The 24,126-nt window shown below is 35.7% G+C and overlaps 1 protein-coding gene across 1 annotated transcript in view; it reads left to right on the forward strand.

The window, feature by feature from the left end:
• The window catches only part of LOC124374088 (trifunctional purine biosynthetic protein adenosine-3-like), a 41,010-nt gene that overhangs the window by 12,660 nt on the left and 4,224 nt on the right, over nucleotides 1–24,126 (forward strand). The window contains 1 exon segment of the mRNA XM_046832385.1: nucleotides 16,509–16,707. Coding sequence (XP_046688341.1) covers nucleotides 16,509–16,707 — 199 coding nt within the window.

Raw genomic sequence — 24,126 nt, forward strand, 5'->3', positions numbered from 1 at the left:
AAAAATCACAGCCATTCAACTATTCCATTACTTACCACAATTTTAGAAACTGACATTCATGCATTTTTTATTTCTTATATAAGAGTGCATGACTGACAAGGTTGATATAGTCATGTATCTTTTTTTGCTGTGTCAGATGTAATTAATCTTCTTTTTCTTGATTTTTGTAGGCCTTTGTAACACACGTATTGACAAAGCTATATTTGAGGTTCTAAGCTCGATTTCAAAACTAAAAAATGCAAAGTCAAGTGGATGGGATGGTGTTGCATCGGAAGTTCTTAAGAAATTTGCAAATCTCATAGCATTCCCTTTGGCACATGTAAAACAACCAATCCTTTTTTAAGGATATTTTTTTCAGAAAATTTTTAAGTTATCTGTTGTTTGCCCAAAAGTAAAAAAATTGAGATTTTCAACTACATGCCAATTAAGACTTAACAATACTTTGACTCTAATGCACTTGACTGCATCTCAGTTTAGTTTCAGAAAGGGACATTAAACTTTTTTCCATAATTTAGCGAGTTTTAGCGTAAATGGTATCAGCTCATCAGAGTCTGCCCCTCTTCTTGGTGTTATTTTGGATGATAAATTTAACTCATCGAAATATATTGATACCCTATGCATAATCAATGCATGAAAAGCTGTTTTCAATTACTTTAGCTTTTTGCGTATTATTGCTTGTAGTTGGTAAAGAAACTATTCTTCAAATTTACTATGCTTATGTTTACAGTAGGTTAAAATATGCTATTGGATTCTGGGGGTTGTCTAGTGAAATTTTAAGAGTATATATACTCCAAAAGAGGATTGTTTGTATTATGTCAGGATCTGGTCATCATGTTCACTGTAAACCTTTTTCTCAGCAACTGAATCTTCTCACTCTTCCTGGTATCTACATATTTGAAGTTTTAACTTTGTGCACAAAGGTAACATTGTCTACCTGATCCATAGATTGACACTTGTTGAAAATGGCATACACTATTTAGCTCTGCGACTCAATAACGTGCTGCCTCGGCACTTGAAAAATCTATCCAGCTCAAAACATTTTCTAACAAATTTTAATCTATTTTGCTAGAGAGATGTCCATATTCTGTACAATAATTCCTATCAGATTGTACCAATATGTAAATTATATTGTGACCTTATTTTATTGTTATTATTTTAGTATGTTAGTTATTTTAAAGCAAATGTCAAACTTTTTATTGCCAGTAATAATTTTATATTATGTAGCGAAAGTCATTCTGTAGGGTAAAATTGTGGCTCTCATACCACAATAATACATACAATTTTGCATTTGTATAACCAGTGATTTACCAGTTGTTTCCACTTCCAACACAAGTGTCAGTTTTCAGTAATAGCGGTCTCCCAATTACCAGCCAAAAATTCATCGACATAAAAATTCCTTTGACGTCAAAAAACATTTTAGTCGAATTTTTAATGCTTTGGACGTTGGAGCATTTTTTATGGAGTCTGTTGATAAAGTGGACACCAGCCTGCGAGGGCAGGTGTTCATTAACTACCGTTCTGTGTCTCCCAGTTCTCTAGTTGCTTCTCTACCTCTTGTTTCATATCCATGAATGTCTCGGCACTTTGTCAGGGCACATTTCGACATACAGAAAAATATTGTTTTCAAAATTTTTATATTTAGCAGAGTCAACAGTGCATTTCTTTTGGTTGGCAACACTCTCTAAATTCATGTTTGCTATTTTTCAAACTGCTTTTTTTGAAGCTTGAAAGTGCTCAGAAATTGATTATTTGCACAAGCGTCCCATAACACCACTCCATTGGAGAGGTGTTGGTACATTAATCCATAATATGTCGTCATCAGTACCTGACTTGGACAATATTTGGCTAAATACCTCTAAACATAAATGCCCGAGGCTAATTTTGTGCAAACTGACTCTACGTGATCATTCCATGTCAGCCCTCGATCTAGGTGAATACCAAGGAATACATCCTCCATTATGGACTCTGACAACATGACGGCAGGCCCACTTTTCAAGTCATAGTCAGGTCGTAAAAAATGGTTCACAAATTTATATTTAGAACAAAGTTTTGTGAGATTGAGGCAGTAGAATTGTTTGGACACAATTATTGAGGTAAACAAAAACCTTTTGTTCCAACTCCTCTGATTTGCCATTAAAGCAGAGAGTTGTGTCATCAGCATACTGCCCAAGCCTCTCGTGCGAAGTGATGAACCAACAGTATTTTCAACCAACTGCAAAAACCATGCTACTGTGATTAAGCCGTAAATTTTGTCACCTTGAAAAAACCTTTAACAATCCGTGAATTCCATTTATAAGCCATGAAAAACTCTAGAATTTACAAATAAATATCTGTTGTCCCTGTGTCATACGATTACAGAGGACAGTGGACAATCACCATTCCATGGTAAAAGTAATACACAGTCTAAGGGATCAACTGAGACGTTTGGCTGGTGCTGCGCTCTGTGTGATTTGTACTGGTATTGTAGTACACAAATGAGGGAAAGGAAGAGTTGATATGAGATGACTTTTCCGGCCTAAACCACGTGACGTCTGTCAGTTTTACTGGCCTTCGCCAGGCTACTGCATTGTAAATAAAGTCTACTCTTATACTCCCTGCTTAAACGAGAAATATCCCTTTGTCATCGTTTTGATAATTAATAATAAGGTGTAATACAAGTGGCAAATGTTATGCCTTTTTATGCTCATTATTTAGTGAACAGCATATAGCACTTGGCGGTTGCTGTTCTCTCCGCTTGTGTTGTATCTGCTTGCACAAAACTTTTTCATCATTTCTGAAATGACAAAAAGTTTTAGCAAATTTTATCACAGCTCCATGCCGTGTCTGGGTTGTGTCCGCTCCACAATTTTGTCCCTACACACTCTCTTAAAATTTTGGTTTTGTATCAGTAACATTGATTGTAAATACAGTACATTTAGACTGTTAATTTATTAATGAAATAAAATAATTATATAGAGTGGAGATCCTGAATAAGTTAGCATGTGGAAGTGAAAAGTGCCGGGTTAAACTTTAATGAGATGAGGCAACAAAAACATATCCCACCACCTCCAATCCCTCTTTTGTGGTTACAGGTGCCATTTCTCACTTGCCAGGTGGTTCACTTCTTGCAACTGGATGTATACTTGTAAGCTACAGTATTCACTAAAAACACTTAGATTGATTGTAAATCCCAAAAAAATTATCAGTTGGAAAGATTGCTGCTTCTTACTATGTAGTTTTTGCATTATCTGAGTTTTATAGTGTTGGGTTTTTACGAATTCCCAAAATTTGTGTTTATATGAGTTCTATTTAGACCCAGTGAGTGATTGAATAACATGTAATTTTTCAATAATATCTGACCTGAGCACTGCAATTTTCGTTTTGCATGGAGCTACTTTTCTGAAACATTTTAAGATCCATGCAGTAGTATTTGTTCTTTATGCATGTGATGTTTTTTGAGGTTATGTGCCTAAAAATTTCTGTTTGACATTTGTTTCGTGCAAGGTTACTAGTAAAAGACCTTTGCTGTTTGGATCTGAAATTAAAATACAAATCAGCTAGGCTATTTTCGTTTTAGCTTGAAGGTGCTTTTAGTAATTTTGAGATTACTGCTTGGCATGTCATTTGTGCATGAAGCTTCTGGCCAGAATAGATTCATTGCTTACTATATTATTATTGAAGTAAACTATCATACTAAGATTAATCATAATTTTTTGTGTTGTTATATGGTAGAAGCAATTATTGATTTGTAAATTTACCACATTATTTTAATACTACCCACATACTAGGATGTTTTTTCTCATTGTAAGAAGCTAGTTATAAATCAGTATTTGCTATTGTTGGTTTATCTGAAATGTTTTAGTTTTAGTAAATCTGATTATTCTGGATATGTAAGTGGTTTTAGTAAAAAAACCACTTGACAGAATATGTTGTATTCTTTCCATCCAGGATCCTCTGTTATTGATTTTAGCTAACATCATTAGCTAACTCTGTACACTAAGGTTTGTTCCCTTACCACTAAAGAAGAATTTAAGACTGCAGTCAATGATGAGTAACCCTGTCTGTTCAAATTTGTGATTTTTTTATTCTCGAGCCCTCAGTGGAAGAAGTTGTTGGTTCCCCAAGCATTTAACTAATTACGAAGATGCTGTGGCGTTTGCCACTTTATTTTGTTGGTCTTTGGACGGACCGGGAGCTGTTTCCTTACAGCTGGTCGAGCCATCTGTTTTTACCAGATGGTTGTTCTCTTTCTAGATGTTTCTGTGGCTTTCTGGCTTTTTGATTGGTTCTAGTATTTTTCAGGTTTTCTAGATGTCTTGAATTGGGTTTCTTGTCGCTCTTCTCTTCTGACTTCGATAGGGCAAGGACATCTTGGAGTTTTCTGTGGTCGGAGTTACAAAATCAAAGCTGGCTGCCCGCTCCCTCTACGAACCGGCACGGTGTTTTGGTGTTAATATCGTATGCCTACCTTCCAATCAACGTTTCACGACCTCGTTTTATTATTTAGGACCCAGTCTTTCCAAATTCAGTTTTCGAATATCGTCGCAAATTGGTAGCAGAGCGTGGTTTTGAAATGGAAGGCAGGCTTGCCGGTGGGGAGGCGGAGGAATTCTACACAGCTATGAGAGCTAAGTCCTAGTTTTAAGTTTTTTTAAAGGGGTAGACGTTTTTTTTCTAAATTTTTTTTAGTTTTCTAAATTTTCCTTACACTGCCTTTTTTTACTCAAAATGTTAAACTTTTTCGAAGTAGCTTGTTTTTAATGTGCAAGTCTGAGCCAAGCAGTTCTTGCAATCAACTGCTACCTAAGCCTAGTTGTGTAATAATTGAACATGTGAGTGGCAGTATTTCTTAAACTTTAGTAACTTATTCTCACTAATTATTTAGGCATAGGTATCTGGTTGATTTTTTTCTTAGCTTAAAATTTTACTTTAAACCATTTTAATAAATTTTTTTCTCTCACCAAGTTAACTCTTAACCTAACTTTTACTTTCACCTACAGTGTAGCCTGTTGCCTTAAACATACCTGGTACTTAATTACTTGTGCTTTCTAAACTTTAATTAGCACCTTTTAGTATTTTAATTTAAACTTTGGCTCAGATTCTGTGCAAGTAAAGTCGAAGGATTTCATAGATGCTGTTGGTGACTGCGTATTGTACTGCCGCCTATGTATAGCCTACCTTTTGTTTTTAAAGTTCTTAGCTTTCTGGTTAATATTTGAAACCCCCATTCAGTTTCACCAGATTATTTACTTTGGGTTGGCTTATAATTAAAAGTGTTCTTTTTATATAACTTGCTTTCCTTCTGATATTTCATCTCTACTTCTGATTTTAATTAAATTTTTTAACCTTTCCACACCTACCCTTAGTTCCAAATGCAATTAATTGTTGTTATTCTAGGATTTAATTAATTATTTAGTTATTTATTTATTCTTCCAGCGGATTTACTCCACTTGTACATGTTTTAAGTTGATAAGAGTTTAAATTTTTAAATAGCACTAATTTGATGATTTTGTCTACTGCGTTGAATTTTATTCGAGTCTTACACAATTTTGTTAATTAATCTTAGTCTATACACAAGGTAAGTGAAGTGTTACTGTTAAATTTATCTGATAATTTTTCTACTTAGAAACATGTCAAACTTTTATGTAGGCCTATGCTATTTGATTGTTCGGGGCAGTTCAAGCTTAAGGGGTTGATTTAGTCTAACAGTTTGCAATTTTTTTTTCTAAAAACCTTCTTCAAAACTTTAATGTTATTGTAAAAATAATAATTCTTTCATAGTCTATTATTTAAAAGCCCTTTGATTCTTTTGACTAGTGCCTGTTTAAATTAAAACAGTTAAAGTTAATATGGAGTACACCTTTAGTTTTCAACTAGTTTTGAAAAGTAACATAGGCCTAGGCTTGTTTTGTAATTTTTATGAAGTTTGCAGCTTGGGGTTGGATTTGACGTGCTGACATACATATAAGTGATTTAATTACTTACAAACTAAACTTTCTTTCCAAAATGTTGAAACATCCTTTCTTTTACAAACTTTTAAAAACTATAGTTTGCCACCTTGAGGGTTCACTATTTTATAATATACCAAACCCTAGTGGACTCTTTGGATTGATTTGATATGTCAGCTTGCTTGATTCAGCTTCGGGTGTTTAACTTACCTAAATTTCAGTTTAGCCTAATTTAAGCCTTAAGTGGTTAAATAATTTTTTTTTCCCTTTGGTCTTTAATTTCTTAATTTTTAATTTTTTCACTGGGGTTTTTTTTTGGATTCTTGGCCTCAAAAGAGATTTTTTTTTTGGGGGTGTTCTAAATTATTTACAGTTTAAAGGGAGAGTTTACTATTTGGGCTTGTGTCTTATTCACTTGGGACTTGTTGAACTTTATGTAGTAGTTACCTGTAGCGCTACTTTACGACTTGCTCCACATATTTTTTGCTCTTCTACGGTACAGTTGCTCTTGCTTTTGATTAATTCTTTTGTTTACTTTGTTTTCCCTCTCTTATTCTTTTAGGTTTTGAAAGGTGTTGTTAGTTTTTTTTTGAATACTTTGAACTTTCTCAACCTTTTGAGAGGAAACAAATTGAGTCTACCCCCGACTGATGGCAACCGACTTTTTTTTGTTCTGAAAGCCAAACTTGTTGTATTTTCTGCCTTCACCTGTTGGTGATACTGGAATTTGGTTTCATGGTAATAATAAGAAATGTACTATATGCTTTTATTATTTGTAATACTATAAATTTATAATAGTTTTTTTTTACAACTTGTACTTTTTCACACACCACAGTAAAATTGCCCTAATGTTTTTCTGAATTTTTTTTTTACTGCTCTCTAGTTTGTGTGGAATATCTGTCCACGCTCTCATGTGTCTTTGATTAATTTATTGTTTAACTTGTTTGTTGTGATTTGTGTTTATTTTATTGTTGATTATTGAACCTTTTACGAGATGAAGTTCTTCGATTTAAATAATGTTCCAAAGACTGTGTCTTGGATTAAAAAGTTGACTATTGAGGAAGCCCGCGAACAATGCAAGCTATGGGGAATTAAACCCAAGGATAAGCTTGATGCCATGCGTGTGCAGCTAAGTGAATTTGTGGCTCGTCTAGCGAAGGGGTCGTGAGTGACTTGGAGGAATCTGCGGATGAACCAAGGGTACCCGTTAACGGATGATTTAGTGGATAATCCCAGTTTAAAACAGGACGAAGTAGGAACTTGTACTGTGCTGCCCCCTGTAGTGCCGGTGGATCTTGGTGGTTTAGTGAAGAGTCTGCATACAATGACCTTAAATGCTATTGAAGCGACTGCTAAGAGACGGTAGCCCAAGAAATTGCAACCCAAAATAGGCCATATAACAGGGACGATGTCTCATTCCCTAACATTTTGCGGGATATGCTTAGAGAGGTACCCATTACTTCTGGTACAGATTTATTTCAGCTAACAGAATTTCTCGTAAAAAAATCCTCAAAAAATAGTAGAGTTTAAATTTAGGTTCAGATAAAAACTATTCTATTAAACGCTGTGGCACGCACTGAAGGCAGACTTCGTGATGTGTGGATGGGTCTCGTGAGTGCTGACTCTACCTGGCCGAATGCTCTGCAGACAATTAGGGTTTACCTTTTTCTCATCTAGGGCCATTAGAGACATTCAGTCTAAACTCATGTATAGACAACAACGTCTGTCAGAACCTTATGCTGATTATCTTACTGACATTGTTAGCATTTTCCAAATTCTTGGACCAGAAATAAGTGATGGCGAGATTTTTACAACTATTTTTTACCGGTCCTCAACCCTCATACTAGGGCAGCTTTTGCAGGTCTTCAACCCCCTACCACAGTACAACAACTGAAAAACATGGTTTCCATGATTGAGAGTTTGACGGTCAACACTGTTCAAGCTCCGTTAGGGTATGGCAATTCTGAATCTCAGGAAGCTGCAATAGATTCTAATAAAAAATGTCACTTATGATAATACTAATTTACAATACGCTGGACATCTTTTTCCAAAATAATCGTTATAATAACAGAACATTTTACCGTGGTTCGGGTACAAAAACTTCGACCGAGACGCCGCTAAGAGAACCCCCTATAGCACATTTTATCCAAACCATTCGTTTGGAGGTAACCAAAGGCAAGGAAGCGGGCCTTACAATAATAGTAGACCTTACCAGAACTTTCATTCTCAAACCCAATAATTCTAGGCAGGGCCAAGTAAGGGCAAATGGCTATGATAATGCTTTCAATCAGCGGTTGAACCCCCAAGTTTGTAATTCTAAATCAATTGCAAGATAATATGCTACCAGGGAACAATAGTAGGCCAAACCAGGAACGGAGGTTTTCCTATAATAGGAATAATCAAAACCATAACTATAGTTCCGCAAATCTGCGGTTAATTTAAACTCCAAAAGGGGAATTCGCTGAAAGGGCCGGCATTCCCCAAGAAGACTAGGCCCATTAATCCTTTAGCTCCGGCTTTGCCCAAGGTCAAACCCCTAGAAATTCCTATTGCTTTTTCTAACATTAAGTCTTCTGCTGTGATTGATACTGGTTCTACCAGATCTATCGTAGCTAAAAAGCGTATTTGATACTCTCTCTAAAACTCAAGGGTGTCGTGAAGAACGTTGAAGAAACTTCATTGACGGCTACAGCTGCAAATGGTTCAGATGTCTCCTTTCAATTTTTGGCCCATATTCATTTCAAATTAGCTTGTTTCTCTTGGACTTTCCCCATTTCTTGTTACTAACAACTTACCGGTTCCTGTTTTTGATTGGACTCGACTTCATTCAGGCCTCTGAAATGAGCATTAATGCGGCTCAACGCCAGGTGTCTTTTCCCTTTGACACTTCACTAGTTATAGCCGAAAACCAAGAGGATGAACAGGCAGAGGATGTTAGTTTGGGACCTATCTTTGGAGAGAGGCTTGTATAATTCCCAAGTTCAGACATTTAAAAAATATTCTGCGGTTGTTTTCCCGAAAACTGTGACCAAAACAGCTGGGTAAAACTAACCTTTTGACTTATTCTATCACTGTCCAAGTCAGACAAGCCGTTCAGGTGCCGTCCGTATCATTATGCTCCCCCGAAAATGGCTTTAATTCGTGAGCATATCGAAGGCCTTCTGGAGAAAGGCGTTATTAGACTTCAACTTCCCCTTACTCCAGTCCAGCATTTTTAGTACCTAAAAAGGGAGGTTCTTCACGCCTGGTGGTTGACTTCCGCGCCTTAAACAATGTCTTGGAGCTCGATTCAACTCCGATGCCTACGGTAGAGTCTTCTTTTCAATTTCTAGGCAAGGCTAAGATCTTTTTCTATGTTAGACTTGGTGTCCGCTTACAACCAGATACCACTTGATGAGGCTTCCAAGAAGTACACTTCATTTGTCACAAGCACTGGCAATGGGAATACAATTACCTCCCTTTTGGTCTAGCTAATGGTAGCATGATACTGACTCAGTTGATAAATAAAATCTTTGGTGATGTGAAATTTGATTTCTTGTTCTGCTATTTTCGACGACCTTGTTATTTTTTCTGAAAATCTGGAAGATCACCAAAGACATCTCGATTTAGTCCTTGACCGACTTAGTAGGGCAGGGTTAACAGTTTAAACCAGAAAAGATGGTCATTGCCTCTCATAAAATAGAATTTCTAGGCCACGTCTTCGAAAGATGGGAAAGTTACCATCAACCCAAATAGAACTTGCCCTATCGACAACTACCCTCAACCCAAAAAATACTAAGCAGCTTAGCAGTTTCTTGGAATGTGTGCCTTTTATTCTAAATTTATTCCCAATTTCGCGTCAATCTGTGAGCCGTTGAATAGGTTAAAGAGAAAGGATGTAAATTTCATATGGGGGTGAGGAGCAACAGAATGCTTTTCACAGACTTAAACGGTCTTTAGTCTCTGCTCCGGTCCTACGCTTACCAAATTTTGATGCCCCGTTTATTCTGTCAACTGATGCTTCAGGTACTGCTGTAGGTGCAGTGCTGTCTCAGGAAATCCAGGGCCAAATATACCCTATAGCTTTTGCGAGCCGTCCTTTAAATGTACACGAGAGGAACTATTCAACTTTCCATTTAGAAGCTTTGGCAGTAGTCTATGCCTTTACAAAATTTAGACAATATTTAGAGCATCGTTCCTTCACGCTTGAGACTGACAATTCCTCACTCTCATGGTTTACTTAACAATCCTCGCCAGGTAGGAAAAATAGCACGTTGGACCACTCTCATCAATGCCTTTCAATTTACTGTCAAGCATGTTAGGGGCAAAGACAATGTTGTGGCCGACTGCCTCTCGCGTTTATTTGAGCCCCAAACCGATTCATCACAGAGTTCTACTATTCAAAATAAAACCGACCACACACAGGCTTTTATTCTTTTTTTCTGTACCGGAAGCCTTCAAAGACATCAAAGGCCACCAAGAGCAAGATGCTCAAATTCGCAATATTGTGAAATCTTTGAAGGGTACTAATCCCAATCAAAATTATTCTGTAATTCAAGGCATTTTAGTTCACCAATTGCCTAATCAATCCAAACCTAGAGTAGTGGTACCTAGCAAACTCTACGACCTATTGTTTAAAGTTTAACCCCATGAGTCACCTCTCGGAGCTCATCTGGGATTCAAGAAAACTTGGGATCGGATTAGTCAAATTTTCTTTTCTACCGACCTGAAGCAGGCTATCCAAGAGAGGGTAAAGGCTTTGTCCTTTCTGTCAGAGATGCAAACAGGCTCAAAAATACTAAGGTAGGCCCTTTGGCTTCTCAATTAGCAACCAGGCCTTTTCAAACGGGTGTTTGTTGATTACGTGGGACCTCTTCCTAGAACAAAAAAAGGCCACAAATGGCTTCTTACAATCGTTGACGCCTTTTCAAAATATACAGTGATTTTGCCTGCTAAAAATGCTACCGCTCCTACTACGGTGAATCTTTTGCATAAGGGCTTGTTCGCGTATTTTGGCTTCCCCTCACAACTCGTCACCGACCGTGGTGGTTGTTTCAAATCCAGACAGTTCGATAACATGTGTCTGGAACTTGGTATCAAACACGTTATGACCTCGCCATATTATCCGAAGCCGTCAATTGCTGAAAGAGTTAATAAAAACCTCGGCGTTGCCTTGAGAATTTTCCATTCTTCAAAATCATACTGACTGGGACACTAATCTCCATTTATTCCAAGTCGCTTTTAATTCGGCTAAGCATGAGTCAATTGGCACCTCTCCTGCTGAAATTTTCCTTGGCTACAAAATTACTTCTCCCCTGGAAAAACAATTGGAATTTGGATGATCTCCTCCAAACACAAGATTCCAGAGACATGCAGAGGAGATGGTCTCAGGCCTTGGATCGGTTGGAGGTTGCACACCGAAAAGTTGCTCGGCAGTACAACCAAGGTCGTTTACCAGTTAATTTTCGTATCGGGTGATTTGGCAATGTTTCGACGAGTAAATTTGAGTAATGCGGCTAATCAAATTTCAGCCAAACTGCAACCTCTGTGGTCACGCCCTCTGGTTATTCATGATTTTAACCTCTCCAGTCACCGTGACATTGAGGTGTCCCAAGTCAGGGAAACTTATTAGGTCGGCCCATGTTTCCCACCTAAAGAATATTTTGGGCCTATCTAAGACCAAAGCACGCTGCCGGGACGTTTATAGGGATGGTTTAGGGCATAGTGATGTTAGTTTTTAGTTTTTTCCCTCCTCCTTCTTCTTCTTCTTCTCTTCCTTACACCACATTAACACTCTGATACTTTTACTCCTCATCTTTTACAGTACATATACACGGGGGGATCAGGATTATTAGCATTGGCTGTTTAGAGAATTTTTTTTGCTTCGGCAATTTTTCTAGGCTGTACATTGGGAGCGAATTTTATGTTTATTTATTTTTAACATTCCCTAATGCAGTCGCGCAGCCTGCTATCCTTGGTTCGGCCAACCCATTACATTTTACAACACAAGCTTACATTTTCTTTCCCTTTTCCTTTTCTTTGTCTTTCTCTTGCTTAGTAGGGTCAGTCTTTTGGCAGTAGGTGGAATTCTTTGTTATTCAGCTAAGTTAGCAGCGATGGATAGGTTTAGTTTTTATTGTTGAATATATTGTTGAAGTTTATAGTTTGTCTATATATTTTTGTAGTTAGTTTTTTGTTCTTGTCTCTTTGTGTTCTTTAAGACTTTATAATTTTGTCTCTGAAGCTGCTAAATGTTCCAGCAGCTATCTTATTTATTTGCTGTTTAGTGTTTATATTGGAAGTGTTTTTTTTTTACTGTTGTTACTGTTATCCTTTGAAGGCTTTTTTTATTGTTATTGTTTTAGAGGTTTATTGATTGTTTTCCCTAGTTTGTTGGGTTTTGGTCCAGTTAGTTTTTTGGGTCTCTTTTCCGTAGGTTTCAGGGTTTTTTTTTTGCCTTTCCTGGCCAACACTTAGAAAACTAGTTGTTTTTTTTTGTTTTTAAAGTTCCTAATTAAACCACTTTACCACGACCAAATGATTTCCTTACTCCGTTAAGCTCTTCCCGTAGCTCTACAGTTTTTCTTTCACGCCTTTTTTAAGAGCCTGAATTTATTTGCTCCAAGTCTCTAAATTTAAAAAAACTAGTATGGAAAAATAAAACTTTATTTTGTCTTTTCCCACTGGCCACCAATTTTTTTTCTCAGCCGTCCCGTAGGGGGAGGAGAGTACTGGCCCACTTTTGCTAAATTTTGCCAGTACCAGGTTTTTACCTAATTAGCCCTTTACAACACGAACTTGGGTCTGTTGATATTATGATGGGTGTAATTTTCTCATATTTTTAATTTTCGCTTTGGAATGGTCTCTTCATCCCTTCTGTTCCTCCCATCTTTGAAGAAAAAAAAATACAGACCTTATGTCTGGAGTAATACTCTCCCGGCGGTTCCAAGGAGTTCCGCCAGCCGTTCGGGGTTTTCCATTCGGGTGCTTAAGTGGCCCTTGGGTTCCGGGGTGGAGATACCCGGAGGGTTGGAGACTTTAGGAAGTGCTTTGGCTAATAAGCTTTGGCTAATAAGTGTACACTTATTTAATTTCCTTCCCAACCTTACTGGAACACCCTCTTGTAGCCTTTTGACCACCAAGCGTATTAGTGATGTAGAAACAAACGAAAAAACCCATCCTTGTGTCAACACTTCAGACCTTTATTTATTGGTAGCTACCACAGAAAGTAGTTAATTTTGTTCAAGTTTTTTTTACTACTACTAGGCTTTTCCTCAAGCCTCTTTAAAACTAAAAAGATTTAATCTTGAGTAGTGTGGTCAGTCGGAATGGATTCTAGCCGTTACGCTTTTGGAGCGCCTCGCGAGCGTGCAGGATATCCATACTAGAGCTATTTCTAGCTGTTTTGCTAACGACAGCAGTACCAGTTGTAGTCTCTAATCTTTCCGTCCTTGTCTTCCTACCTTATCCTTTTGAGTTTTTTTCTTTTCTCTCCCGGGGTAGAGGGGGAGGATGTGGCGTTTTGCCACTTTATTTTGTTGGTCTTTGGACGGACCGGGAGCTGTTTCCTTACAGCTGGTCGAGCCATCTGTTTTACCAGAATGGTTGTTCTCTTTCTAGATGTTTCTGTGGCTTTCTGGCTTTTTGATTGGTTCTAGTATTTTCAGGTTTTCTAGATGTCTGGAATTGGGTTTCTTGTCGCTCTTCTCTTCTGACTTCGATAGGGCAAGGACATCTTGGAGTTTTCTGTGGTCGGAGTTACAAAATCAAAGCTGGCTGCCCGCTCCCTCTACGAACCGGCACGGTGTTTTGGTGTTAATATCGTATGCCTACCTTCCAATCAACGTTTCACGACCTCGTTTATTATTTAGGACCCAGTCTTTCCAAATTCAGTTTTCGAATATCGTCGCAATGCTATAGCTGAAATTAATAGTAAAATAACCAGAGCTAAGAAGTTAATTAATTTCCAGTTTTCTAAATCTTGTAATTGTGATTTTCAAGCAAAGAATATGACAAGTTATAAGTTAGAAGACTTTCTTGCTGTCTGGAAAGTGAAATAAATGATCCTATAACTTTCTACCACTTGGAAAACCTACACACTTGTTTGATTGACCCAGTAGAGGACTGTATCGAAAGATAATGCATTAACTATATTGTATGCTTAGACCTCTTAAGTTGTAATATTTCTGGATGCTCAGTGACTCAAATTTATATCCCCAACAGAAACCTTTTCTAATTTTTTCACATATAACTAAGATTACTGATATTTTAACTCTATACTGAGTTAGATCAACTTGAACCAATCTTATTGTGTGCCGTAAGGTGTTAGCCACAATCATTGTTTTAATCAATGAGGTTGCTTTTGAAATATTCAGCCTTCAGGAATGTCTCTTCAGGAAGTGGCCATGCTTCCTCAATTATTTGTAAGGCAGTCAACTCTTTCCTTGGGAATAACTTTAGTAAAAAATATACTAAAGTAAATAATACAACACATGCTAGTAACAGACTTAGAAATTTTAGAGGCAGATTTGAATGTGGACCAATTTAAAAGTGTAATAGCCAAACTATTGCTTTTCAAAGTGTTTGTGACAATGTTTTGCATGCATTTCCTTGGTTTTTTGGGGGAGTGTATGGCCCCCACTCTTTAGAATGTAATTTCGTTTCAAAATTCATGTGTTTTTACCCAAGTCTTCTTTAATGATTCGATTGAGCATCAAGTCACCATATTTTTTATAAGTGTCAAAAATGTCAATGAAGCATCCATATGCTGATTTTTATGAGTTTGTGTTAAGATTTGTAGTAACCATCTTGCACACAATTTATGGTAATGTAACTTCTATGTAATTAAACTCCTTGAAATTTGAGGAAAACTAAGTGAGAGTTCTGTTATTGTGAATTGGCGGTCTTCTTTAATTGTCTCATCGACTTGGAGACAATTTCATCCGTCACATTGCTTGGCCGACCACTTTGTTTGTCATCATGCACATTACCTTGGCCATTTTTTAAACCTAATGCACTACTAACGCATTCCAACTTCAGTAATTATATTGTTCCCATAAAGTTCACAGAGTTGGCTATAAATCTCAATTGGTTTAGAATAGAATATATTTTATTGTGTTGACAATATATATTACATTGTATTGCAATAGTCAATAATACCAATTTTTTACAGTATTTATCTTAAAAACTAAACCCATTCACTCACCTTTCCATACAGTTGCACACAGGCACACATTCATACACATACAAAGAAACAAAATTAATAATTCGTGGGATCAACCCCTAGGATTGCAACACCACTGCGAATATCAATCCCAAGTGTGCTCTATGAACTCGCCAACCGAGTAAAAAGCACAAGACACTAGGTAGTGTTTTAATTGGGTTTTAAAATTTTTGGATTTGTTTCTAAATTAAGTGTTTTAGGGAGATTGTTAATGAATTTGATCCCAGCTTGAGAAGCGAGGCATTCAAATGGTGCTGTTCTATGCTGTTCTATTGTGCTTAGCCAATAAAAAACCGTATTACCAATCACACTTCACATCTCACAGGATTTTAAATTACATCACACATTTTAAACTGCTATTGCAGATCAACTAGGCGTGACAGTAACCTTTCACTAATACGGCTGGATAGCCAATGAACGGAGAAATGTCGTGACATCAAAATGGCCGTGGTAGTCCCGCCCCTAGTGGCTATAGAGCAACACATGATCTACTTTCTGGATAGCCCTTGTATAATGTCACTTCCTGTCACCCTTACAGATAAACCAGGAATGTGTCAAAGTGTAGTCCTGTCTGCCTACTATTTAATGACATTTCTTGTCACTTACAGATCGCCCAGGAATGTGGACAGTACTCCTCTCTGGGTCAGGATCTGGTGGCTATGTGTGTCAATGATGTGCTGTGTCAAGGTGCTGCACTGTCTACCTACTCTTTAATGCCACTTCTTGTCATACTTACAGATCGCCCAGGAATGTGGACAGTACTCCTCTCTGGGTCAGGATCTGGTGGCTATGTGTGTCAATGATGTGCTGTGTCAAGGTGCTGCACTGTCTACCTACTCTTTAATGCCACTTCTTGTCATACTTACAGATCGCCCAGGAATGTGGACAGTACTCCTCTCTGGGTCAGGATCTGGTGGCTATGTGTGTCAATGATGTGCTGTGTCAAGGTGCTGCACTGTCTACCTACTCTTTAATGCCACTTCTTGTCACTTACAGATCGCCCAGGAATGTGGACAGTACTCCTCTCTGGGTCAGGATCTGGTGGCTATGTGTGTCAATGATGTGTTGTGTCAAGGTGCTGCACTGTCTACCTACTCTTTAATACTTCTTGTCACTTACAGATTGCCCAGGAATGTGGACAGTACTCCTCTTTGGGTCAGGATCTGGTGGCTATGTGTGTCAATGATGTGCTGTGTCAAGGTGCTGCACTGTCTACCTACTCTTTAATGCCACTTCTTGTCATACTTACAGATCGCCCAGGAATGTGGACAGTACTCCTCTCTGGGTCAGGATCTGGTGGCTATGTGTGTCAATGATGTGCTGTGTCAAGGTGCTGCACTGTCTACCTACTCTTTAATGCCACTTCTTGTCACTTACAGATCGCCCAGGAATGTGGACAGTACTCCTCTCTGGGTCAGGATCTGGTGGCTATGTGTGTCAATGATGTGCTGTGTCAAGGTGCTGCCCCTCTGTTCTTCCTTGATTATTTTGCGTGCGGCCATCTTGCAGTGAATGTTGCCGGAGAGTTTATCAACGGTGTTGCTGAAGCATGCAACCTAGCGGGGTGTGCTCTTGTAGGTCAGTGACAAATTGCAATTTGATTAATTTGTAAAATATACAATGTGAATGATAGGTTTCTGAACATGGAGATAGATGACACCTAATCCTCAAGATGGTTTTGCGATTTTGTAATTTACTAATCAGCCCTCTTATTGACATCTGCAGCAAATGTTTTAAAAATTTGATGTGTTTTGCAATGTTTTGGATGCAAATCAAACAGTAGTTGGTAAGAAGAACAATAATTTGAATTTAGAATTCAGTTATTTACAGTTCATATTTTTTTTTTATTTATCACATCTTTACATTTGAGCAAATTTGTCAATAGACTGTCATTAGCCTGTAACAAGCAGCCTTAGCACTGAATAATTACAAAAGTTAAAAACATTACAGAAAGAAGTAATAAAAATGATTGTACAAAATGTTCCACAAACAAATGTACTTTGTTATAAACATGTATTATTATATTTATGCTTAAAAGAACTAAATTTAAAACTTTAATAATTCGGTGCTCATATAGATCGTTGTCCGGATAATCTGCATATAATCCCAATTACAACTATATACACCAAATATCCTGTGAATGGAAAACACTACATAGAGAAACAAGAGCTACCCAATTCTAATCGTTTGCAAGTACCATAATTATTTTAAAGAAACTGCTAGACAACTTGAAACTTTAGTCTTAAAAAAGAGGAAAATATAATAATGTTAGAGAAAAAAATTAACGAACTCAATTCAGTAATTAAGAAACCTGTCTGGCCATATATAAAAGGCAAGAAGGATAAACAATTAAGCCATAACACACTCTACACCGAATTTCCAAAGTAAAAAAAAGGAAAATTCAAACACATAGCCTTCTGAAACATCAAATAGTGCATGAAGAAGTTGATATAAACAATCACTATGAAGTACTTGAGGATGGTGACGACAGTGTTGATGAGGATTCGGCTGACGAAGTAGAAGAAAAAAATTAACACTGCTCACATTCTGTTGCTAAATCTACTGATAAAGAAATTTACTCATCTGCGCTGATAGCCATGGTCGTGATTTAGCATGGCATCTGAATGCAGTGCAGGGAACACATGAGGCAGTAGGTTTTGTAAGACCCTGGGTGGACTACTGAAGATATACTTAAAGTAATAAATGTAAAAGAAGATAACCTTAGTAAAAGTGATACTATTAGTTGTTGTTTGCGGAAGTAATGATGTGGCAAAAAATGAAGCAGACAACTTTCTTGAGATTTTACATAAAACTCTTATGAAACAAAGGACACTAATGTAGTTTAGTAGACCTACCTATTAGATACGACTTGGCAAATTGGTCCTGCGTCAACAAGGAAGTGGTAAAAACCAATAAGCGTCTTAAGGAACTCAGTGAAACAGTTCAGCAATGTTTCGTTGGTTAGAGCAAGTAATAAGAATAAGAATAAGAATAAGAATTCGTTTATTGTCATAGAGCTTACACAAGCATCGACACAAGTCATGTATAAAATATAAAATTTAGCATAAGTCCAGACAAGGAAAAATTCAGTACCCAAAATATGAAGTTGCCAAAAACAGTCATGCCACAATTTAAATTATTTTAAAATATAAATAAATAAATAACTAAATTTAAAAACAGGTATGTAAAAAATAAACAAATAACAAATAACAACAACAAGTAAAAACACAGCCTCAGAAATTACAACAACAGAATTATATAACATTGATAAATTTTTTAATATAGTTTGTATAAATAAAAAACCATGACATTAAAATTTAAAATCTAATCATTAAAACTAAATAAGATATGTCTAGAACTAACAGTTCTACAGTCAAAAAATTCTTTCAATGAATAAAATGGATTGACTAAAAGCCAGGAATACAATTTTTGTTTAAATTCATTTAAAACTATATTTCAAGATAAGTGGTCTTAAACAGTTGTATACTTTCAAAGCAACAACTGTGTGACTATTAATAGTTTTGTTTAAGTCTATAAAATTCTATGGATACACTTTCTTAGTTTCTGGTGTTATACATATGTCTGTCACTGTATGTCTTCAGAGGTTCAGGATGCTTGAGTATTTAGAGCACAATATCAAATATATATAAGTTAAATATTGTGTTTGAATTTTATTTGCAATAAAAATTGGTTTACAGTGAGCTAATGGCTTGACAACGTGCAATAATTCTAATGGCTTTTTTTTGTATAGTAAAAATTTCTTGATATCCTATCCCTGCAGTTTCCCCATAGAATAAGGCCATATCTGAGCACTGATTGAAAGAAAGCAAAATATGCCGGTTTCCTGAGGTAATCAGTGTGCCACACAACACTTGGTGAGACGTCTTAAGAGGTAAACAATCCTGAGAGCTTAGCTGATAGGTGATCATTGTGGGATCCCCATGTTTAAATGATCATCCACACAAACACCCAACAAACTTCACATTATCCAACAATTCAATATCAGAATAAATATTGTAATTTACCTGTCTGAGGCTAAAAACTATATGCTGTTTTGTCTTGTTTTCATTCAACAAAAATCCATTGGAGTTAAATCACAATGATGCTTGTTGAATGGATTCCATTGAAAAATTTGTTTCAATTCATTCAGCGATCATTACTACTACTTAAAATGGTTGTGTCGTCTGCCATATAATATAGTTTTAGAATTGACTGAAAAAGGTAAGTCATTGATAGCTACCAAAAACAAAAAGTGGTCCCGAGAACCAGAGCCCTGAGGAACTCCATAACTCAAAACCAAGAGCTCTCCTGACCACCTTCCCTCGGCAAATACTTTCTGTCTACGATTACTTAAGTATGATTCAAAAAAAACTAACAACATTCTCACTTAAACCATAATATTTCAATTTCATAAGGATGTCACTGTGATTTACACAATCAAACGCCCTGCTCCAAGTCACAGAGAGTGGCCTGAGCAAAGTCTTTGTTTTCAAAGCATTTAGCACAAATTTAACAAGGCTGTCTATTGCATCAAAGGTGCTTTTTCCTGACCTAAAGCCAAATTGTGACATACTCAAGAAGCCATTACTTTCCAAAAAAAATGCTAATTTGATCGTATACCAAAATTTCAAATAATTTTGATAGTATTGGTATAACAGATACTGGGCGGTAACTATTTGGCTCGTTCTTGGGCCCCTTCTTATAAATAGGACAAATACGAGCTATTTTAAGTTTTTTTTATTTGGGAAAACATCCCTCAAGTAGGCAGAGGTTCAAACAGTATGAAAAATGTATCGGCCTAAAGTTGTTATCACCTGTTTTATAAGAAAATTTTGACATATCATATATATCACAGCTATTGGAGTTACTCAGACGCTACGCGTGGCAGCATTTATTATGTCATTGGGAGATATATGTTTCCAAGTAAATGAGAGAAAGATGGAATTAAATGTTTCCGAACAAGATCTTGAGTACTCGGAGCATGTTTTGACATATTTATTTTTTGTTTAATATTTTTCACGGAATTTATAAAGGAAAATCATTAAAGTCATCAGGAGGTATACCACTTGTTACTTTACTACCATTTTCTATGTTATTATTTATTATTCTTCCATGCTGCCTTACACTTATTATTACTGGACTCTATAAGTTCAGAATTGTACAACATCTTGGCATCTACTATTGCTTGTCTATATTCTCTTTGTAAGGTCTTAATATGTTGCAGAAGCTCATTGCCTGGTAGTATATCCATTCAGTGACTTTAAAAAGAAAAGTCTATCCCTCATGGAAGATAATTCATTGTTGAACCACTTATTTTTTATCTGTGGCATAATTTTTTCTAAACGTTAACCATTTTAATTTTTGTAGAAATTTTGATATTATTAACTAAAATAGAAAATATTACATTCAAAATACTAACTCTGCATTGTATTTACCTGAAATACAATGAGAGTGATCAGGCTCAGCCAATCATATGAAGCCAATCTAATGGCTAATTCAATTGATTGCAGTTTTTGGAAAAGAGACTGTTTTATAGTTGGAGTCAAATTTAACAGCTACAGTGTCCTGATATTTTGTCATAAATTTTATTTGTCAGATTAATTAAAATTGCATCATGGTCTGAGAAAATAAAAGGAACTACATTACACGACAAAACATATTGTTCTATGACAGTTAACAAAAAACATTATCTAAGCAGTTATGACCTCGTGTAGAGTTGTTGTTCAAGTGATAAAAAATTATGTGTGCGTCCGAAGGATGTTGAGCATACCTTTGACAGATTTTTTATTTGTATATTACATACAAAATTAATATTTATGTCCCCATGCCGACTATGACAGTAATAGTTTGGCCACTTAGATGTGTAAGAAAGCAAATTTTCCAGCTGTTTCAAGAAAAATATTGTAATCGCCTGCTGTGGAGTGGTATATAAGATATTATTAAAACTTTCAATTCATCTATAAAAACTGCACAACATTCAAAATGAAATTCTATGCAGAAAAAACTATTCACATCACATGGTCTTGACTGAACCTGATCATTTACAAAGATCAGGCAACCACCTCTACTATGAGGGTGGGATAGGATAAATGCGGTGCTGGAACAGTTTACATACACGACACGGACAAACACCTTAACCCACAAGGGTAAGAGATGGTTATCGTATAATATGATAGGAGCTGAGACAGGGGGGGTAGGGGTGGGTGACATCTACCACAGTATGGGTTTTAAAATTGTTAAAAGTTCTCAGGGTAATATTGAAATTTTCTTTGACAGGTGGGGGGTGGTGGCTCATGGAGAAAGTATTATTAAGGTTACATAAATCGTTTAAATAAGCAATGTGTTATATGTGGTGATTTTAACATGAATTTTTTTTTCTGGGCAATGTATGATAAAAAGCAGTAAACTTTGTAAATCTCTGTTGTATGTAGCGAATAAAAAGGAACAGTTTTTGAGCCCACACTAGAGGTCTCAGATTGCCTGGATAATATTTTTACTTCTCTTGGATAATAATTATACAACGATTGTAGTTAATAAGCATGTCAGTGATCACCTTGCACAAGTTTTTTACTCATAATTCTTTTGAGGGTTGAACTTGAAAGTAATTTTTATGATTATAGAGTTTTAAAACTGTAACTAAAATAACTGAAGCAGGCATTAGAGAATTTAAAATATTATTTATTGAAAGAAAATTGGAATGGAAGTAACTTATGGCAGACGATGTTAATGTTGGCTTTAGTACATGTGTACATATCCTAAAGTATTACTTTGATATATGCTTGTAACTATTGTGAAAAATAGAACAAAAAATTAAAAAAAATAGATAGTGAGAAGTGTCACACTGGTACAATTCTGAGCTTCAAAGAAATCAAAGATAGATTAGATATTCTCTACCATTTTTCAAAAGAAACGAATTATTGCATGGTACAAAAATGAATATAATACCTTGAAAAAACATGTACAGAAGTAAAATTAAAGAGGCAAAAAAGCATGCAAATACTAGTTTAATAAATTAATGCCAAAAATAAAACAAGGGCATTGTTTATATAATCCCCAAACACATTTTCTGGAGTATTGTAAATTAGAAATAAAAAGTGTAAAACAAAGGAAAGTGTAAATAATTATTTAAGCCTGATGATTTTAATGAATTTTTTATAAATGTTGCCAAGGAATATGTAAATGTGAACCAAAATAATTTTAGTTTTTAAGTATTATTTAAGTCAGAAAATTGTGCCTCATGATACAAGCTGTTTTATTTTTAGAGGTTATAACAGACTGTGATATTTTAGATATAATAAAAACAATTAGCTCCTAAAAATAGCATGGATCATTTTGGTATGACTAATTGTTTAGTTAAACAAACAATACTTATTTTGTAACACCATTGACTGTTATTTAATTAATAATTGTTTAAATTTTTAGGAATATTTCCTGATGTTTTAAAAATCACCAAAGTTCATCCTATTTTTAAAAAAAAGGTAAAAGGAATGAAATAGGAAATTACAGGCCAGTTGTCTTATTGTGCCGGTTTTGTCTAAGGTCATGGAATTAGTCATATGTATAAACCAGTTATTACAATTTTTTGGAAATGGAACATCTGCTTTGTAGAGAAACAATTTGGATTCCGAAAAGGGTTATCAACAGCTCAAGCTGTTATTTCTTTGGTTATATGGTTCTAGACTGTTATGAAAAGAAAAGACCTTTGCTGCTATAACTTTCTGTGACCTTAGCAAAGCTTTTGACCGAGTGTCTCTCATAAATTTTTGATTAAAAAACTAGAACATTATAATATTAAAGGGATAGCTTTAGATGTACTTAGCTCTTACTTAAAGAGAATAGATCTCAATATGTAGTAGTAGAAAAAGATATATCTCTGTGTAAACCAATAACCTGTGGGAGTCCCACAGGGCTCTGTTTTGGGGCCTTTGCTGTTTTTTAATTGTAGTGAATGATTTGAGTGTAAATGTACCTGCAAATATTGTTTTATACGCTGATGATACCACTATAGTAACTACAAATAAAGATTATAACAAAACTCTTAGAAGACTACAAATTGAATATTAATCTTGTAGAGAAACTGGCTCACTGCCAACAACTTGATTCTAAATAATGATAAGACAACTACTGTAATATTTAGCCTCAGAGAAGATCCTAATGAGACACAAAAAGATATATTTCCAAAATTTTTAGGTTTGACTTTTGATCCTAATTTAAATTGGTATCAGCAAATTGTAGGGGTTAAAAGTAAACTAAGTAAAAGTGTTTTTGCAATTAAACGTTATGTGGTGAACTTGAGGAGAAAGCTCTTATACAATCTTATTTCGGACTTTTTCACTGTCACTTAAATTATGGTTTGATTGTTTTGGGGCTCTTCTCCTTATGCAAATGAAGTATTCATCATCCAAAAAAAGTTGTCAGAATATTGGCAGGCAGTCAATAAATATCATAGTTGCAGAGAACTTTTTAAACGTTTTAGAATTTTGACATTATTTTCTTTATATATACAACAATGCCTACTTTACCTCCGAGCTAATTTAGAAAAAGTAAACCTAAGGAAAAATGTTCACAATTATGAAACAAGAAGTCGTTTAACAATATCAACTTACCTCAAACTAGACTAGCTAAAACGACAAAAGCCCAATGATGATGGGCTATTAGACTATACAATAAGTTACCATTAGATATAAGGATGCTAAGTGATATGGAATTTAAAGCTAAACTAAATTATTTTCTATGTAAAAGATCATTCTATTCAGTGGAAGAGTACATCTCAACAGTGTGGACAAAACAAGACTTTTTTAGAATATTCATTGTATTACAAAAGTTTGTAACATTGTATTGACGTGCCAATGTATTTGTGTGGAATATTTTCTGGCAGAATAAAATTCTTATTCTTATTCTTATTCACTATAAAGTTGGTTTAGATTATATTATTTGTGTTTCATGTCGGATTTATTGAGCCTCTGTATGTAGATTAAAATCAGTTTTGGAAGATCT

This window comes from Homalodisca vitripennis, unplaced genomic scaffold (assembly GCF_021130785.1).
Source record: "Homalodisca vitripennis isolate AUS2020 unplaced genomic scaffold, UT_GWSS_2.1 ScUCBcl_7197;HRSCAF=14775, whole genome shotgun sequence".
Lineage (NCBI taxonomy): Eukaryota > Metazoa > Arthropoda > Insecta > Hemiptera > Cicadellidae > Homalodisca > Homalodisca vitripennis.